Raw genomic sequence first — 18,061 nt, forward strand, 5'->3', positions numbered from 1 at the left:
AGTTTTCCTGTTATGTGATTTATGAAGACTGAAATAAAGCAGCCGAACTAATAGAAACAGTTGATGTGATACCTCATATCGCTCCCAAGTGAGTAGCATTGTTACACCCTAAATTAATATTTTTTGTATTCCATTTTTTTGGCAACTATCTCGAGAAACTGTAGGTGCTAGGGAGTTAAAACCCAATATAAAACCTTTCAAAGTGCCTGATTTACCTACTGCATGTGGCAAATAGGTGCAGTTGTTTGACTATAAATTAACTAGCTATTGAACCCATTCTATGCCTGGGTGGCGAGCATTTTTATTGGTACATTTCCGGCGCCATTTTTTTTTTGAAGACACTGTATCTGCAAATTCACGTATACAGTGTCTTCAATAAAATGGTGCCGGAGATCACGGTATGCGCATACTATTTTATTGAAGTAATATGCTATAATGTCAACAAAGTAATGTGCACGCGTCGGCCGTAGGGATAATGGTGATGGGTGGTGCATGCGCACTGCTATGCTGACTTTGCAGTACATTACTTCAATAAAATGGCGCCGGAGTCAGCTCGTTCGCATACCGCAATTTCTGGCGTCATTTTATTGAAGACACTGTACATGCAAATTCACAGACACAGTGTCTTTAAAAAAATGGCACGGTATGCACACGTGCTGACTCCATTGCCATTTTATTGAAGTATTGTATTATTAAAAGGGAACCTGTCACCAGAGACAATGCTGTTAACCTGCAGATATGTGGTTAATCTGCAGGATAATAGCATTATTATGCTGCCTGGTGCCAGCATGCAGCTGAATGCAGCAGGGAGAAAATGAACTTTATTCTTCACGGCAACATTCGGTTTCAGTCATGGGGACGGGGACAGTTCAGTCACCGCTCTGAGAATACAGAGCACCACTGTATCCGTGCCCCCCGCACTGACTGACACTGGCTGGACATTGAGGTTGGCTGTCAGTCAGGGTCAGGGGCGCGGTTACAGTGGCTCCTCTGTATTCTTTGAGCTGAACTGACACCGTCCCTGACAACATGACTGAAACTGAATGCTGCAGGGGAGAATAAAGTTAATTTTCTCTCCGCTGCATTTGGCTGTGTGCAGTCGCCGGACAGAATAATAGCACTGTTAACCTGCAGATTAACCGCATATCTGCAGGCTAACAGCGTTATTTCTGGTGATAGGTTCCCTTTAGCATAGCACAAAAATGTACCAATAAAAATGCTCGCCACCCGGGCGTAGAACAGGTTCAAAAGCAAGTCGTGGTATATACTCCCTCAGCCTGGTATATGCTCTGACCATCCTGGTCTTCCATCGTATTATATGCTCCCCCATCCTGGTCCCCCATCCTATTTATATGCTCCCCCATCCTGGTCCCCTATTGTATTATATGCTCCCCCATCCTGGTATATATGCTCACCCATCCTGGTCCGCCATCCGATTATATGTTCTCCCATCTTATTATATGCTCCCCTATCCTGGTCCCCATCCTATTATGTGCTCCCCCATCCTATTATATGCTCCCCATCCTGCCTGTGCTGCTGTTGCTCCATATATACTGTGGTAGATTGACTCACTCAGTTTCTTAAAGAGGCAGAAGCAAGAACTGTTTCTATTTAAAGTGTGTCTGGTTTATTGCAGTCCTCATAGTCCAGAAAACATAAATACAGCCTTTGTCCAGCAGAAGGTAAAACATAAAATAACAAGGCCACACAATAGTGCTTGTTAGCCCACCTGGCTTAGAGTCCAGTTTCCATGTCCTTTAACAAAGGGATACACACCAGGAGACTTGAAATCTCCATACATCCAGCATGTCTGAAACAAACAGCTCCAGAGCTTTCACCTCCAGGCCCACCCCACACAAAGTGCTTTCAAGTCTGTGAATTTTATCCTCTGACCTCCTCCCTTTCTACAAGTGTTCAATCATCCTAGCACTAAAGATGACTGATTAACCCCTTTGTGTGCTGGAACCTTTTTCCTATGTTTAATTACTGGAGTTAATAATCTCAGTGTTACATATCTCCCCTCCAGTACTTTGCAAGTGATTTTGTCACAATACATACAGTACATACAAAAAACACCACTCCTACTCACCTTTCCCCCGCTCTCCTGCAGCGCATCGTCTAAATAAAATATTTAAATAAAATGGCGCCGGAGGCAGTGCGTGATCATACCGACATTTTGTTGAAGACATTGTGTGTGAATTTGTCTTCAATAAAATGGCGCCGGAGATCACGCTATGCATAGACACTGACTCAGGTGCCACACTCCTCCTCCAGCCTCGCCAGAGATTGCGGTATGTCCTCATGGCACTGGTGATTGTGGTATGTGGTCAGCGCCTACGCATACCGCGATCTCTGGTGCCACACTCCTCCTCCATCCTCGTCCTCCTCCTGGTCTATTAACGCTGGATGTATCCTTCTGACTCCGGCCACACTGCGCAGGCACAGCTTATACAGGCTTCGGACAGGACGCATCGGGCGTAATGTTATAGATATTGGCAGTTGTGTTCTATGTTTTTGCGAATATTTAGAAAACAGGAGATCCTAAAGATCTGAAACCAGGTCTAAAACTTTTCAAAGTGCCTGTTTTACCTATATACAAATTTAAGTCAGATTGGTAGTTTTGGCTGCAAAATAACATTTGCTTTCGTTTTTCATTTTTGGGTGAATATTTCAAGAACACTTTCATATTATGATTTTGGGCCAGTAGGTCCTAAAGAGCTGAAACCTGGTGTAAAACCTTCTGAAGTTTCTAATTTAGCTATCTGACAAATTTGGGGAAGATTGGTGCAGTCGTTTGGCTGTAAATAAATATTTGTATTTGTGTTGTTTTTTTGTTTTTTTTTAATGTTTCACCGCAAAACAAAAATGTTCTACTTATTCAGAAGTAGTCTGAAATATGTCTAGACATATAGACATCGGAGGCTTGTCTGACAGTAAAAGGGTTATAGGGCATTTCTAAAAGAAAACTAGTAGTAGAGTGCTTGAGTAGCCCTTCCCTTTTCTGTTTCTGGGACTATGTTCACGCCACAGTATTTTTGTCAGTATTTTCTATCAGTATTTGTAAGCCAAAACCAGAAGTGGGTGATAAATACAGAAGTGGTGACGTGTTTCTATTATACTTTTCCTCTGATTGTTCTGTGACACCCCAGGGGTCTGGTTGCCACTGTGATAGAGATATTACGTCTGAGAGCAGGTGGGAGGTCTCTTGGTCAGGGATCCTATGCATGCCACACCTCCTGCCCAGTCCTGGGAGGGGAAGAACTTCCCCTATATAAACCTAGGGCTGAGGCAGGGTTAGTGAGTAGAGAAGAAGTAGAGAAGAGAAGCAGCATAGGAAGAAACTACAGGAGCTCTGTAGGAGCAGTGCAACAAGGAGTCAGGGGCTGGCAGCTGCAGAGCTCGCCCTGACTGAGAAGATTTCTCACCGGACCCGGAGTCCGAGGCTGTGGGGACTAACTCCTATCCAGCAGCAGAAACCGACCGGCAGGGGATTGCAGGTCCTCTGGCCCAGAAACCCGAAGGCACGGTCACACGCGTGGGACCAGCACCGCCGTCGTGGAGCGGAAGCTACTAGAAGGCCCCGAGTCACCGGCCATACGGGTGAGCACCACACGGTACACTCAGGGACGTGGGCTACTTATACCCGCCTCTAGCAAGGTAGCCAGAAGAGTACAGTCAGTTTGGGAGGCCTACAACTCCGCCTGGCCAGGGGAGATCCCATCTGCTCAAGGACTGACCAGGCCCCAATCGCTAGCCAGTACTCCGGGAGGGTCTATCTTTGTCACCAGTAAAGACCCTGAACTACACCGTACCGTCTCCGAGTGGTTCCTGCTACCCCCATCGTCCACGTCGGCTGCCTTGAGGCCATACCCCTTCCATTGGGGGTTATGCTATCACGCTGCACAATCCTACCACCGGCCTCAGCGGTCTGCCCTGCAGCAGCAGCTCCTTAGCTGTACTCAACGGGTGGCGTAGTCGTCCAACATCTACCGCTGATACAGCGCCACTTAGTCTGACTCCCTGGGCACGGACCGGATCACCGCCACGAGACTACAACCCTCAAGAGATCCGGCTCCGGGTAAGCTCCCGCGTGCGCAACGCAGCGCGACACAGGCCCAGGGGCGCGTCAACTTTTGGCGTAGTCGGCAGGATCTCGTGCCCGCAACCACCGGGTACTGCGTGCCTGAAAAAGACTGTTCAAACTTACCTGTGGTGAAGATTCCCGCCATCCGGCGCCATCTCCCGCTTCCTTCCCGCCATCGGTGGAGTTTTCCCGCCATCCGGCGCCATCTTCAGCCTTCTTCCCGCCATACGTGGAGTTTTCCCGCCATTGGACGCCATCTTGAGGACGCCGCGCGGGAAGAAGAGGGGCGTGGACTCCGAAAGCGCGCGAGAACTGAAGCCCCGCCTCACGTCCAGACGTTGCGTAAGGTCCTGGAAGGAGCCCAGCAGACGCCGACGTCACAGGAGCGCGACGGAAGGTCCTCAACCCTGACGATCCACTGCGGAGCCGCGGCCTACGGAAGAGGATCATCGCAAGGTAGGCCACGGTCCACTAGGGGGGAGAAGGATGTCGGATACGGAGGAGAGCTTCACCGCTTCAACCCCCGCCAGCGCCACCGCTGTGGCGGTCATGCCTTTCACCATGCCCTATATCCCGGGGGCAGCCTGGCTACCCCAGTACTCAGGGGAGTCACATACCCTGCATGACTTTAGAGAAAAGCTGGATAGCCTCTTCCAGGTGTACCCCCTCACAGAGGAGCAAAAAGTGAGCATCCTGGTGGCCCAATTAACCGGGGCAGCCCAAAGGGAGGTAAAGTCCTGGCCACCTGGGGGGAGGACTGTCGCAGGGATACTAACCCGGCTGAGGGACACCTTTGATACCCGCACCTCAGCCGAGATCAAGCTTAGATTCTACGGGTGCAAACAGCGGGCACATGAGAGTATAAGGGACTATGCCCTAAACCTACAAGAGGCCCTGAGAGCCATTAAGCAGACCGACCCTGACGGCGTGGGAGACGAGGACAGGCTGTTGACTGAACAATTTATAGAGGGTTTATATTGTAATGCCCACCGAACCCAGTTGCGGGCAATGGCCTTACAGGACCCTCATCTGGGATTTGCACAGTTCAAGGACAGAGCCATCCGGGTGCTTCGAGAACCGGCACCAGGTGGCGTTGTGACCCACAGATGCCCCACTACCACTTACCACCAGGAGGCGGCGCCCTTGTCGGCAGGGCCTGTGGGAGCTGATGCGCAGGCTTTGAACAATGACCCGGCTCCAGACCTGCAGCATCAGGTCCAAGAGCTAGCTAAAAGCGTTGCTGCGCTAACCCGAACTGTGCAGTCTTTACAGGTTTCCACTCCAGGGAAGATCCAGCTGGCATCCGGACCGGAGGACATCCCGTGGCGTCGACCAAGGAGGACCCCACCGGCCAGAGGAAGACCCAGCGACCGATACAACGAGGACGGACGACCCATCTGCCGCCGCTGCAATCAACCCGGACATATGGCAAGGTACTGTCCTTTAAACTGGCACAACCTGGGGTAGAGGGCCAACCCCCAGGAAAAAGATCACCAGGCCCATCGAACTGGCGCGACAAATATGTGGGAGGACGTCCAGTCTTACCCGTGGTACTGGATGGCATTCCTATGAGTGCCCTGCTGGACACCGGGTCACAGGTCACCACCATCCCGTACGTGCTCTTCAAGCAGTACTGGAATGACTCGGATATCACCCGCTACCCTGACGACGACTTGAGTATCATCGCCAGCAATGGTCAGCCCGTGCCACAGATTGGATTTAAAGAGGTGACCATTAAAATCGGTAGAGTCGAATTGGCAGCACAGGGACTGATCATTGTAGACATTGACAAACACGAGAGTCACCCAAAGATAACTCTAGGAACTAATGTAATTGAAAATTGTCTTGCAGAGGTGATTTTCCTTTTACAGCAGGTTGCCAAGAACGCCAGCTCCGGCCAGCAGCGAGTGCTCCAGAAAGAGATCCGGGCACTGATGCGACGGCAACAGCTAGAACTCTCCGGTGGTGAGATTGGTAGCGTGCGAATGTGTGACCCTTTCCCTATTGCCATGCCCCCAAAAAGTGAAATGATGATTTGGTGCCGGGCAGCTATTGGTCTGAGAGGTAGAGATTACCAGGCAATGGTAGAACCAGTTTACTCAGACAGTAGGCCCACCATTTTGACAGCACGGGGGGTGGTCAATGTACGCCATGGGAGGGTGCCCGTTCGCATAATAAATATCGGGAAGAGGGAAGTGTACCTGCCCCGGTATGCCACGCTAGCCAAATTGTATACCATCAATCAAGATTCCATACAGTCCGTAGAACCCTTGCCTCCATCTTCCCCGGAGGAAGGTAACGGCTCTAAGAAAACGATGGAGGACTGGTGTCAGCAACTACATTTGGGTACTGACTCCACTCCCTCACACCAGAAACAGGGAGTCTATCGGGTGGTTCAAGAGTACGAGAGAGTGTTTAGTAAACACCCGTTAGACTTCGGGCGAGTCAAGGGGGTAGAACACCACATCCCCACGGGAGACCATCCTCCCATAAAAGAGATGTATCGACCCGTACCCCCTGCACACTACCAACACGCCAAGGGGATGCTTAGAGACATGAAGGAGGCTGGGGTGATCAGGGATAGCTGTAGCCCCTGGGCAGCTCCACTAGTCTTAGTCAAAAAGAAAGACAACACCATGAGGATGTGTGTAGATTACCGGAAAATCAACCGTATCACACACAAGGATGCGTACCCCTTACCAAGGATAGAGGAGTCTTTGGCTGCTTTAAGATCTGCTAACTTCTTCTCTACCTTGGATCTCACTAGTGGGTACTGGCAGGTTCCTGTAGCAGAGGCGGACCGGGAGAAGACCGCATTCACCACCCCGATGGGACTTAGCGAGTTTACCTGCATGCCGTTCGGACTCTGCAACGCACCAGGAACCTTCCAACGATTAATGGAGTGCTGTCTGGGCCACAGAAACTTCGAGACGGTCTTGTTGTACCTGGACGATGTCATCGTATATTCCAAGACGTATGAGGACCACCTGAAACACCTGGCGGAAGTGTTCGAAGCTCTGGCAAGCTACGGCCTAAAGGTGAAACCCTCCAAGTGTCACCTCCTGAAACCAAAGGTGCAGTACCTGGGACACGTGGTGAGCGCTGACGGAGTGGCTCCCGACCCTGATAAGATCACCGCAATTAAGGAATGGCCAAGTCCCTCCAGTGTAAAAGAAGTGCGGCAGTTCCTCGGGTTGGTAGGCTATTACCGCAGATTCATCCCCGGTTTCACCAAAAAGGCAGCTCCTATGCAGGACCTCCTGATAGGCCAGTCCCGGAAGGCCAAGAACCAGAAGCCACCCTTCAGATGGGAGAAGTTAGAAGAAGAGTCCTTCCGCCAGCTGAAGATGGCCCTCACGGGGGATGAAATCCTGGCGTACCCTGATTACAGCCAGCCCTTTATCCTCTACACCGACGCAAGTAACATCGGGCTAGGAGCCGTGCTGTCCCAGATCCAGCAGGGGAAAGAATGAGTAATCGCTTACGCCAGCCGAAAACTGCGACCCACCGAGAGAAACCCTGAGAATTACAGCTCATTTAAGCTAGAGTTCCTGGCAGTGGTGTGGGCAGTCACCGAACGCTTTAAGCACTACCTCGCTTCTTCCCGGTTCATCGTGTACACGGATAACAACCCGTTGACACACCTGGACACGGCAAGACTCGGTGCCCTAGAGCAGAGATGGATGGCCCGTCTGTCCAACTACGAGTTCACAATCAAATACCGGGCAGGACGCTCCAATACCAACGCGGACGCCCTGTCCAGGATGCCAAACCTACCGGACGTAGGAGAAGATCCAGAGGGACTGGAAGAAGTTGAACTCCCCGCGTTCCACCGTCATGGGACTATCCAGTATTCCCATCGGGTAAAGAGTAAGCAAGCCGCTACGTTTAACCCCTTGCCTCACTACAACTGGGAGGAAACGCAAGACAGTGACCCTGCCGTCCGACTGGTGAAGGAGATGCTGACTCGGCCAGAGGCTCGCCTTGACCCAGACGCTCCGGAGGAAGCCAAGCAACTATGGACTGAGAAGAGTCGACTGTTCCTTTACAAGGGGAAGTTGTGCCGCAGAATGGTTAACTCCCGGACGCATGAACTAATCTGGCAAGTAGTGGTGCCACGAAGAGACGCAGCCATGGTGATGGAGGCATACCACGACGGGGCTGGACACTTCGGATGGAAGAAGCTGGAGTTCCTGCTGCGCGAGCGGTTCCACTGGGTAGGCATGAGGGGAACCATCGAGAGGTGGTGCAGAGACTGTGGCCCGTGCAACCTAAGAAGGAAGGACCGTGCCAGCCAGAAGACTCCCCTGCAGTCCATCGTCACCCGGCAGCCGTTGGAACTGGTAGCCTTGGATCATGTAAAACTGACCCCAAGCAGAAGTGGCTACGTCTACGCACTAACCATCGTGGATCACTACTCCCGGTTCTTGGTTGTCGTCCCCGTCAAGGACTTAACAGCTCAAACAGCAGCTAGAGCCTTCCAGCAGCATTTCTGCCGTCCACACGGGTACCCGGACCAAGTGTTGACAGACCAGGGACCTGCCTTTGAAGCGGAGGTCTTCCAAGAATTCTGCACTCTGTATGGCTGCCGGAAGATAAGGACAACACCCTATCATCCGCAAACTAATGGACTTTGTGAGAAAATGAACCAGGTGGTAATGGATCTTCTGAAAACGTTGCCCCTGGAAGAACGCAGTCTGTGGCCTGAGAAGCTGCCCGATCTGGTGGACCTATACAACCATATCCCGGTAGGTTCCACCAACTGTACCCCGGCTTACCTAATGAGGGCGAGACCTGGTAAGTTACCTGTTGACCTGGAAATGGGTGTCCTGACACCCGAGGACACTTCACCAGAAGCAGACTGGGACACAGAGAGGCAGCAGCAGTACCGGAGAGTACAGGAGAGTGTGGAGCGAAGTCTCTGTCAGGCTAGGGAAAGACAAGAGAAAACTTACAACCAGTATTCTCCCGCTGTTCCCCTGGTACCCGGAGAGCAGGTCTTGAAGAGAAAAAGACGGCTCCACAAGTTGGACGACCAGTGGGAGAAGGACCCGTACACCGTACTGCCCTCAAGCCACGACAACCCAAAGGTCTGTACCATCAGTAAAGACGGATGGGAAACCACGACCATTGTATCCCGGGATCACCTGAAGAAGTGTCCCGAACAGCTACGGAACCCTGAAGAGAAACAAGAAGACCCTCGACCCGTAGAGGAAAGGGAAGACATGGTTAGTACTGTGCTCGGAGACTTCCCTCGGTCTTGGACTCAAGTCAATGGCGCAGTTGTGGTACCCGTACTCACCTTCCTCCAACCAGCATCCCAAGCACCTACGGAGCGACAGGTAGAGCTGGAAGAGCAGCCGGTCCAGGAGGCAGAAGACTCCACACAAGCAGAACAGGAGGATCAACCCTCTGCTTATAGTGAGCCTGCCGTACCCCTAGTGAGCCAAGGAGCCGGTAGACAGCTGCCCAGTTTACCCTTGACAGCTCCTACACCCTGTAGTTCAGGGCTAGACAGTCAGCTCCGTAGGTCCACTAGGGCCACTAGAGGCCAGTTACCCGCACGTTGGAGGATTTGAAGTGTATAAATTGTTTTATTTGTGGTTACCTGTTTTTCTTGTTGCTTGTGTATAATTATGTGTTTCCAGTTGTTTATAGGAGTCTTTGGTGGATTTACCGGGAATCCTGTGTACATAGTTGGAGCGTAACCCAGGACGGACTAAAGACTGTTAAGGACTCGGGGCAGGACAGACCCCTACCTGTTTACGTCTCCCTGTTTTGGTGAAATGGACACCTTGCTTTTCTTCAAAGACTGCACCCGGTTACGGACATGCCGTGACCACCTTTATGTGTTTTTCTTATTGTATCATTATTGTTATACCTTGTTATGTTTTTCCAAAAATATGTTTAGTCCCGGAGTACTAAATTTCACTAGGGGGGAATGTGACACCCCAGGGGTCTGGTTGCCACAGTGATAGAGATATTACGTCTGAGAGCAGGTGGGAGGTCTCTTGGTCAGGGATCCTATGCATGCCACACCTCCTGCCCAGTCCTGGGAGGGGAAGAACTTCCCCTATATAAACCTAGGGCTGAGGCAGGGTTAGTGAGTAGAGAAGAAGTAGAGAAGAGAAGCAGCATAGGAAGAAACTACAGGAGCTCTGTAGGAGCAGTGCAACAAGGAGTCAGGGGCTGGCAGCTGCAGAGCTCGCCCTGACTGAGAAGATTTCTCACCGGACCCGGAGTCCGAGGCTGTGGGGACTAACTCCTATCCAGCAGCAGAAACCGACCGGCAGGGGATTGCAGGTCCTCTGGCCCAGAAACCTGAAGGCACGGTCACACGCGTGGGACCAGCACCGCCGTCGTGGAGCGGAAGCTACTAGAAGGCCCCGAGTCACCGGCCATACGGGTGAGCACCACACGGTACACTCAGGGACGTGGGCTACTTATACCCGCCTCTAGCAAGGTAGCCAGAAGAGTACAGTCAGTTTGGGAGGCCTACAACTCCGCCTGGCCAGGGGAGATCCCATCTGCTCAAGGACTGACCAGGCCCCAATCGCTAGCCAGTACTCCGGGAGGGTCTATCTTTGTCACCAGTAAAGACCCTGAACTACACCGTACCGTCTCCGAGTGGTTCCTGCTACCCCCATCGTCCACGTCGGCTGCCCTGAGGCCATACCCCTCCCGTTGGGGGTTATGCTATCACGCTGCACAATCCTACCACCGGCCTCAGCGGTCTGCCCTGCAGCAGCTCCTTAGCTGTACTCAACGGGTGGCGTAGTCGTCCAACATCTACCGCTGATACAGCGCCACTTAGTCTGACTCCCTGGGCACGGACCGGATCACCGCCACGAGACTACAACCCTCAAGAGATCCGGCTCCGGGTAAGCTCCCGCGTGCGCAACGCAGTGCGACACAGGCCCAGGGGCGCGTCAGTTCCACTCCTGGTTTTGGTTTACAAATACTGATGTAAAATACTGACCAAATACTGAACATGTGAACATGTGCCTTAGTAGTATCTGTTTCTGGGAAGCATGGGTGAAACCCTATGTAGCTACTATCTTAGCTTTGTTGAAGTTGTTTCTTTAACGTGTATGGGGAACCTAAATAAACCTAAAGTCAGCTGAAACCCTCAAAATTAAAATGTTTGTAATTGGTGGCTGTGGACAAGTAGATTTTATTATGTGCTTCTTTATATTATCTCATTATGGACAATTACATAAAACATATTTGCAAACATTGTCATATCCTTTATTGTTTGCTTTGTATCAGTTTGTACCTAACACTGTACCATAGGGTGTATTATCTGTAGCATTCTCCTTTTCTGATAACATCAGTCTTTTCTAGAAAATGAGAACTTAGCAATTACAGAAATCCCCAGTCAATCAGATCAGTCAATGGGATTTTCCCATGGTGATTTCTGAAGTCAGTGGGAGGTGATGTAGGATATTTATATAGGATTCACTCCCTGGACTGTTAGTTACAAATCTTTTTCCTGTGCAGCTTCAGGGAAATCCTCTATCATATCTATTCCTAGTCATCCATTACAATGTACAGACCAGTCATTGTTGTCCTCTGTTCTCTGTTCCTTCTTCAGTCATGTGTGCAAGGTAAGTAATTCTGAATACAAAAGGCTCAATGTATTTTTTTATAAACAAATCTAAAATTCTAATTGTAATAAGAAATGATGCAGCTTCTAATAATGCATTATACTATTGGATTTGTGGTGTTTGCACAATGGCATTCAGAATTGATTGTTCCACAACTGTTCCATAATGTAAAAATCAATAGGATACCATTTTTAGGGCGCGTAAAAATTGCATGTTTTGAATTTACTGTATTCATGTGGATTCACAGTCACAAGTAAAAAGCAATTAATTATTGATAAAGGAATACTCTATATCAGGGGTCTCAAACTCGGCTAAGTATATGGGCCGCACATAGAAAAAATGTGAATTTGAAGGGCCGCATTCTTTGCAGGATGATATGAAATTTTTAATGATACCATATTGTTTTTTCTATACACCTTTTGGATCATTTTTTGAACATTTTTGGCTTTTTTTATTTTATTATTTTAAATGGCATTCATTTTATGGGCTATGGTATAGTTTTATAGTTTTTACAATTTTACAGTTTTTACAATTTTTATTTCCTTTTTATGTCCCCTAATTGGCCACATAGTGATTTTTTTCTTACAATTAGCACCATATAGTAATTCTGACCAACTTCTTATAGTAATGTGCCCATCTTGTAGTAGTTTCCCCATCTTGTAGTAATGTGCCCATCCTTGTCCGCATCTTGTAGTAATGTCCCCCATCTTGGTCTTCATCTTGTAGTAATGTGCCCATCCTGGTCCCCATCTTGTAGTAATGTGACCATCCTGGTCCCCATCTTATAGTAATGTGCCCCTGCTGGTCCCCATCTTGTAGTAATGGCCCATCCTGGTCCCCTTCTTGTAGTAATGCCTCATCCTGGTCCTCGTCTTGTAGTAATGTGCCCAGCCTGGTCCCCATCTTGTAGTAATGTGCCCATTTTGGTCCCCATCTTGTAGTAATGTGCCCATTCTGGTCCCCATCTTGTAGTAATGTGCCCATCCTGGTCCCCATCTTGTAGTAATGTGCCCATCCTGGTCCCCATCTTGTAGTAATGTGCCTATCCTGGTTCTCATCTTGTAGTAATGTGCCCATCTTGGTCCCCATCCTGTAGTAATGTGCCCATCTTGGTCCCCACCTTGTAGTAATGTGCCCACCCTGGTCCCCATCTTGTAGTAATGTGCCCACCCTGGTCCCCATCTTGTAGTGATGCCTCATCCTGGTCCTCGTCTTGTAGTAATGTCCCCATCTTGGTCCCCATCTTGTAGTAATGTGCCCACCCTGGTGCCCATCTTGTAGTAATGTGCCCACCCTGGTGCCCATCTTGTAGTAATATGCCCACCCTGGTCCTCATCTTGTTGTAATGTGCCAATTCTGGTCCACATCTTGTAGTAATGTGCCAATCCTGGTCCCCATCTTGTAGTAATGTGCCCATCCTGGTTCCCATCTTGTAGTAATATGCCAATCCTGGTCCCCATCTTGTAGTAATGTGCCCATCCTGGTCCCCATCTTGTAGTAATGTGCCCATCCTGGTCCCCATCTTGTAGTAATGTGCCAATCCTGGTCCACATCTTGTAGTAATGTGCCAATCCTGGTCCCCATCTTGTAGTAATGTGCCCATCCTGGTTCCCATCTTGTAGTAATGTGCCTATCCTGGTCCCCATCTTGTAGTAATGTGCCCATTCTCATCCCTAACTTGTAGTAATGGCCCATCCTGGTCCCCGTCTTGTAGTAATACCTCATCATGGTCCCCATCTTGCAGAAATGGCCCATGCTAATCTCTAACTTGTAGAACATTCAACTGAAAAGAATCACTGACTTCGGCGGCCCTCAGGACCAGGCCGGAACAATTATGGGGGCTCTGGTGCCTGCGGGACGCATTAAGCAGCCTCAGGGGCCGCATGCTGCCCTCGGGCCACGTGTTTGAGACCCCTGCTCTATATTGTTATCTTCATGTAACACTGAAATATCCTAAATTCATGGCAAAATAGGAATAGCCATACCTGGAACCAAGTAACAATGTGTTGACCTTCTATTTTCTATATTCTCTATATTTACACACTTAGATATTGTCCTGTCGTGGTAAGAACTTCAACTGTAAAAGCTCTCCCATGTCATAAAAACAGACACATTCATTGCTGACTCAAAGTTTCGTTTTGGTTTATGAAAGCAAAAGGTGAATCAAGATCATGAAACCAGTGACCTAAATACCTGCATTGTGCACATGGGCGAGACAAGCTCTCTCAGAGCCCAAGGCAATGGTTTCAAAATGTGCCCTCTACGCTAATCTTTATGATATTCAATGTGATAGCCTGTACCTATGCCATGTCACAAAATAGTAGAGTATTGTAGTTTAATTACTGTATACATTGGATATAAAAAATCTGCACAACCCTGTTAAAATGTCAGGTTTTTGTCATGTAAAAAAATTCATACAAGAAAAATAATTTCGGAAACTTTTCCACCTTTAATGTCATTCATGATCTGTAAAAGTCAATTGAAAAAGAAACTGAGATTGTTCCAGGTGGAAACAGAAAATAGAGAACTAAATTAATATGGTTGTATAAATATACACACCCTTAAACTAATATTTTGTTGAAGTACACTGTGAATTTATGACAGCGTTCAGGTTTTTGGGTAGGAGTTTATCAGCATGGCATCTAGAATTGGCAATCTTGGGTCACTCTTCCTTGCAGTAGCGCTCCAAATCTGTGAAACTGTGAGGGCATCTCCTGTGTACAGGTCATCCCACAGATTTTCAATTGGATTCAGGTCTGGACTCTAGCTGGGTCATTCCAAAGCTTCAATCTTCTTATGGCAAAGCCAATGTTTTATCATTTTGGAGGTTGCTTAGTGTCGCTGTCATGCTAAAAGTTGAAATTCCTCTTCAGGCCTCTGCAGAAAAGCTGAAGATGGAGGTCTTGAATAAAAAATGACTGATATTTGGAACTGTTCATATTTCTCTCTACCTTGATTAAAGCTCTAGTAACAGCGGCTAAAAAATAGTTCAATCTTGGTCTCATCAGGCCACATGGTTTTGGCAAAACATATCTGACTTGGATGTTTTTATTTGCAAGAAAAGGCTTCAATCTTCTTGCCACCCTACCCCACAGGCCAGACATATGAAAAATATGGGAGATTGTCACATGCAGTACACAACCAGTACTTGACAGAAATTCCTGCAGCTTCTTTAATGTTGCTGTAGGCATCTTGAGAGCCTTCCAGACCAATTTCTTCATGTCTTTTCTATTTTTGATGGATGCCAGTTCTAAATAATGTCACAGTTTTCTCAAATTTAAGCCACTTCTTGATGACCGACTTAACAGTGTTCCATTTGATATCTAATGAATTGGAAATTTCTTTATACCTTTCTCCTGACTGATAACTTTCAACAATGAGATCCCTTTGCTGTGTTGTAAGCTGTTACAGACCATGGCTATTGCTGTAAAATGCAACTATGAATACGTCACTTAAATCCCACTAGAACTGTTAACCTTTATATGGAGTTAATCAGAATCACTGTAAATGATGGCGGCTGTGTACTGACTACTATTTGATGAGTTTAAATATGATTGGCTAATTCTAAACACAACCACATTCTTAATTATAATTTGGTGTTCAAACTTACGCAACAAAATTATTTTAGTTTTGTTATTTTTATTTTCTACATCAAAATAATTTCAGTTTCATTAAAGTTCTGAAAAGATTCTTCCTGGTATGATTTTTTATTACATTTCAAAAACCTTGCATTTTAACAGGGTAGACTTTTTATATCCAGTATATATATATATATATACAGTACAGACCAAAAGTTTGGACACACCTTCTCATTTAAAGATTTTTCTGTATTTTCATGAATATGAAAATTGTGCACTCACACTGAAGGCATCAAAACTATGAATTAACACATGTGGAATTATATACATAACAAAAAAGTGTGAAACAACTGAAAATATGTCTTATATTCTAGGTTCTTCAAAGTAGCCACCTTTTTCTTTGATGACTGCTTTGCACACTCTTGGCATTCTCTTGATGAGCTTCAAGAAGTAGTAACCGGAAATGGTCTTCCAACAATCTTGAAGGAGTTCCCAGAGATGCTTAGCACTTGTTGGCCCTTTTGCCTACACTCTGCGGTCCAGCTCACCCCAAACCATCTCGATTGGGTTCAGGTCTGGTGACTGTGGAGGCCAGGTCATCTGGCGTAGCACCCTATCACTCTCCTTCTTGGTCAAAATAGTCCTTACACAGCCTGGAGGTGTGTTTGGGGTCATTGTCCTGTTGAAAAATATATGATGGTCCAACTAAACGCAAACCGGATGGAATAGCATGCCGCTGCAAGATGCTGTGGTAGCCATGCTGGTTCAGTATGCCTTCCATTTTGAATAAATCCCCAACAGTGTCACCAGCAAAGCACCCCCACACCATCATACCTCCTCCTCTATGCTTCACAGTGGGAACCAGGCATGTAGAGTCCATCCATTCACCTTTTCTGCGTCGCACAAAGACACGGTGGTTGGAACCAAAGATCTCAAATTTGGACTCATCAGACCAAAGCACAGATTTCCACTGGTCTAATGTTTGGGCTAAAGAACACAAGCAATGGACAAGTCTCTTCTGCTTGTTGCCTGTCCTTAGCAGTGGTTTCCTAGCAGCTATTTTACCATGAAGGCCTGCTGCACAAAGTCTCCTCTTAACAGTTGTTGAAGAGATGTGTCTACTGCTAGAACTCTTTATGGCATTGACCTAGTCTCTAATCTGAGCTGCTGTTAACCTGCGATTTCTGAGGTTGGTGACTCGGATAAACTTATCCTCAGAAGCAGAGGTGACTCTTGGTCTTCCTTTCCTGGGGCGGTCCTCATGTGAGCCAGTTTCTTTGTAGCGCTTGATGGTTTTTGCAACTGCACTTGGGGACACTTTCAAAGTTTTACTTGATGGCCACTCGTTTTTCTTTACTTAGCTGCTTTTTTCTTGCCATAATACAAATTCTAACAGTCTATTCAGTAGGACTATCAGCTGTGTATCCACCAGACTTCTGCACAACACAACTGATGGTCCCAACCCCATTTATAAGGCAAGAAATCCCACTTATTAAACCTGACAGGGCACACCTGTTAAGTGAAAACCATTTCCGGTGACTACCTCTTGAAGCTCATCAAGAGAATGCCAAGAGTGTGCAAAGCAGTCATCAAAGCAAAAGGTGGCTACTTTGAAGAACCTAGAATATAAGACATATTTTCAGTTGTTTCATACTTTTTTGTTAAGTATATAATTCCACATGTGTTAATTCATAGTTTTGATCCCTTCAGTGTGAATGTACAATTTTCAAAGTCATGAAAATACAGAAAAATCTTTAAATGAGAAGGTGTGTCCAAACTTTTGGTCTTTACTGTATATCTATGCATATATAATACTGTTATTAAGGGACATTTTTATTTTCCTATAACCCCCTGCTCCCAGGCTCAGCTTGTTTTTAAAAAAACACAAAACAAACAAGCAAAAAAAAGCTCCACTTTATTCACCCTCCTTGGGTCCAACAACCTGCCTGTGTCTGTTATTTTCTGCAGCACTGACCTGACGTTGAGATAGGTTAATCAGTGGACTTAGTGGCTCTGCATGAGTTGTCAGCAATAGTCACTTAAAGGCACTGAGCTCACTAATTGGCTGCAGCACTGTTGACATCGGGATCAGTGGTGGAGACTCATCACTGGACTGTGGAGGGTGAGCAAGACAACTGTGCCTTGGGACATAAGTTTTTGGAAATGGCAAAACCCCTTAATATATTATATTAATAGTATAATATTAATATATTGCAATATAATTATGATAGCGTTACATTGTTACTAGTGGATGACCCCTAAGTACATGGACCATGTTACTGCTTCTTTATCTATCTATCAATCTATCTATCTAGCTATCTATCTATGTATCTATCTATCTATCTACACATACACACACGGGTTTAACAATTGAGACCGCAGAGGGTATGACTGTAACTGGGTCAGTGGAGAAAGTGGGCCACCAATACTAGCACCTTTTTCAGCTGGATGTGTGTCCTCGGACGCACATTCAGATAAAATTAATTGTGGAGGAGAGAGCCTTTGCCTCCCTGCAACTTAATAGCTATACATGCCACCAGCTTATCGTGTGTGTGTGTGTGTGGGGGGGGGGTTGGACAGGTTAAAGACTATTTGAACCATGACCATGAATAAGGCTGAATAAGCTGAAACGTGTTGGTCGTTCAGTGTGTCCGCTGGATGTGTAGTATTACTACAAATTTATAAAAGATTTTTTCAATAAACAAAAGATTTTAAATATATTTCTTCATTGGATCCTCTACTTCTCTTTCATCAATTTTTGGCCTTGTTGTCTTTGGGAAGGTAACAAATTT

At 47.1% G+C, this 18,061-nt stretch overlaps 1 protein-coding gene across 1 annotated transcript in view; it reads left to right on the forward strand.

Moving 5' to 3' along the window:
* The first annotated feature begins 11,557 nt into the window (after window positions 1-11,557).
* LOC141152718 (C-X-C motif chemokine 10-like) overlaps window positions 11,558-18,061 on the forward strand; it is a 48,925-nt gene continuing 42,421 nt past the window's right edge. Inside the window, exon 1 of the mRNA XM_073637332.1 lies at window positions 11,558-11,691. Within this exon, the coding sequence (XP_073493433.1) occupies window positions 11,631-11,691 (61 nt within the window). The 5' untranslated portion in view covers window positions 11,558-11,630. The remainder of the gene's footprint in view (window positions 11,692-18,061) is intronic.

This window comes from Phyllobates terribilis, unplaced genomic scaffold, assembly GCF_046119375.1.
Source record: "Phyllobates terribilis strain yellow unplaced genomic scaffold, ASM4611937v1 Scaffold_1__5_contigs__length_1240528914, whole genome shotgun sequence".
NCBI lineage: Eukaryota > Metazoa > Chordata > Amphibia > Anura > Dendrobatidae > Phyllobates > Phyllobates terribilis.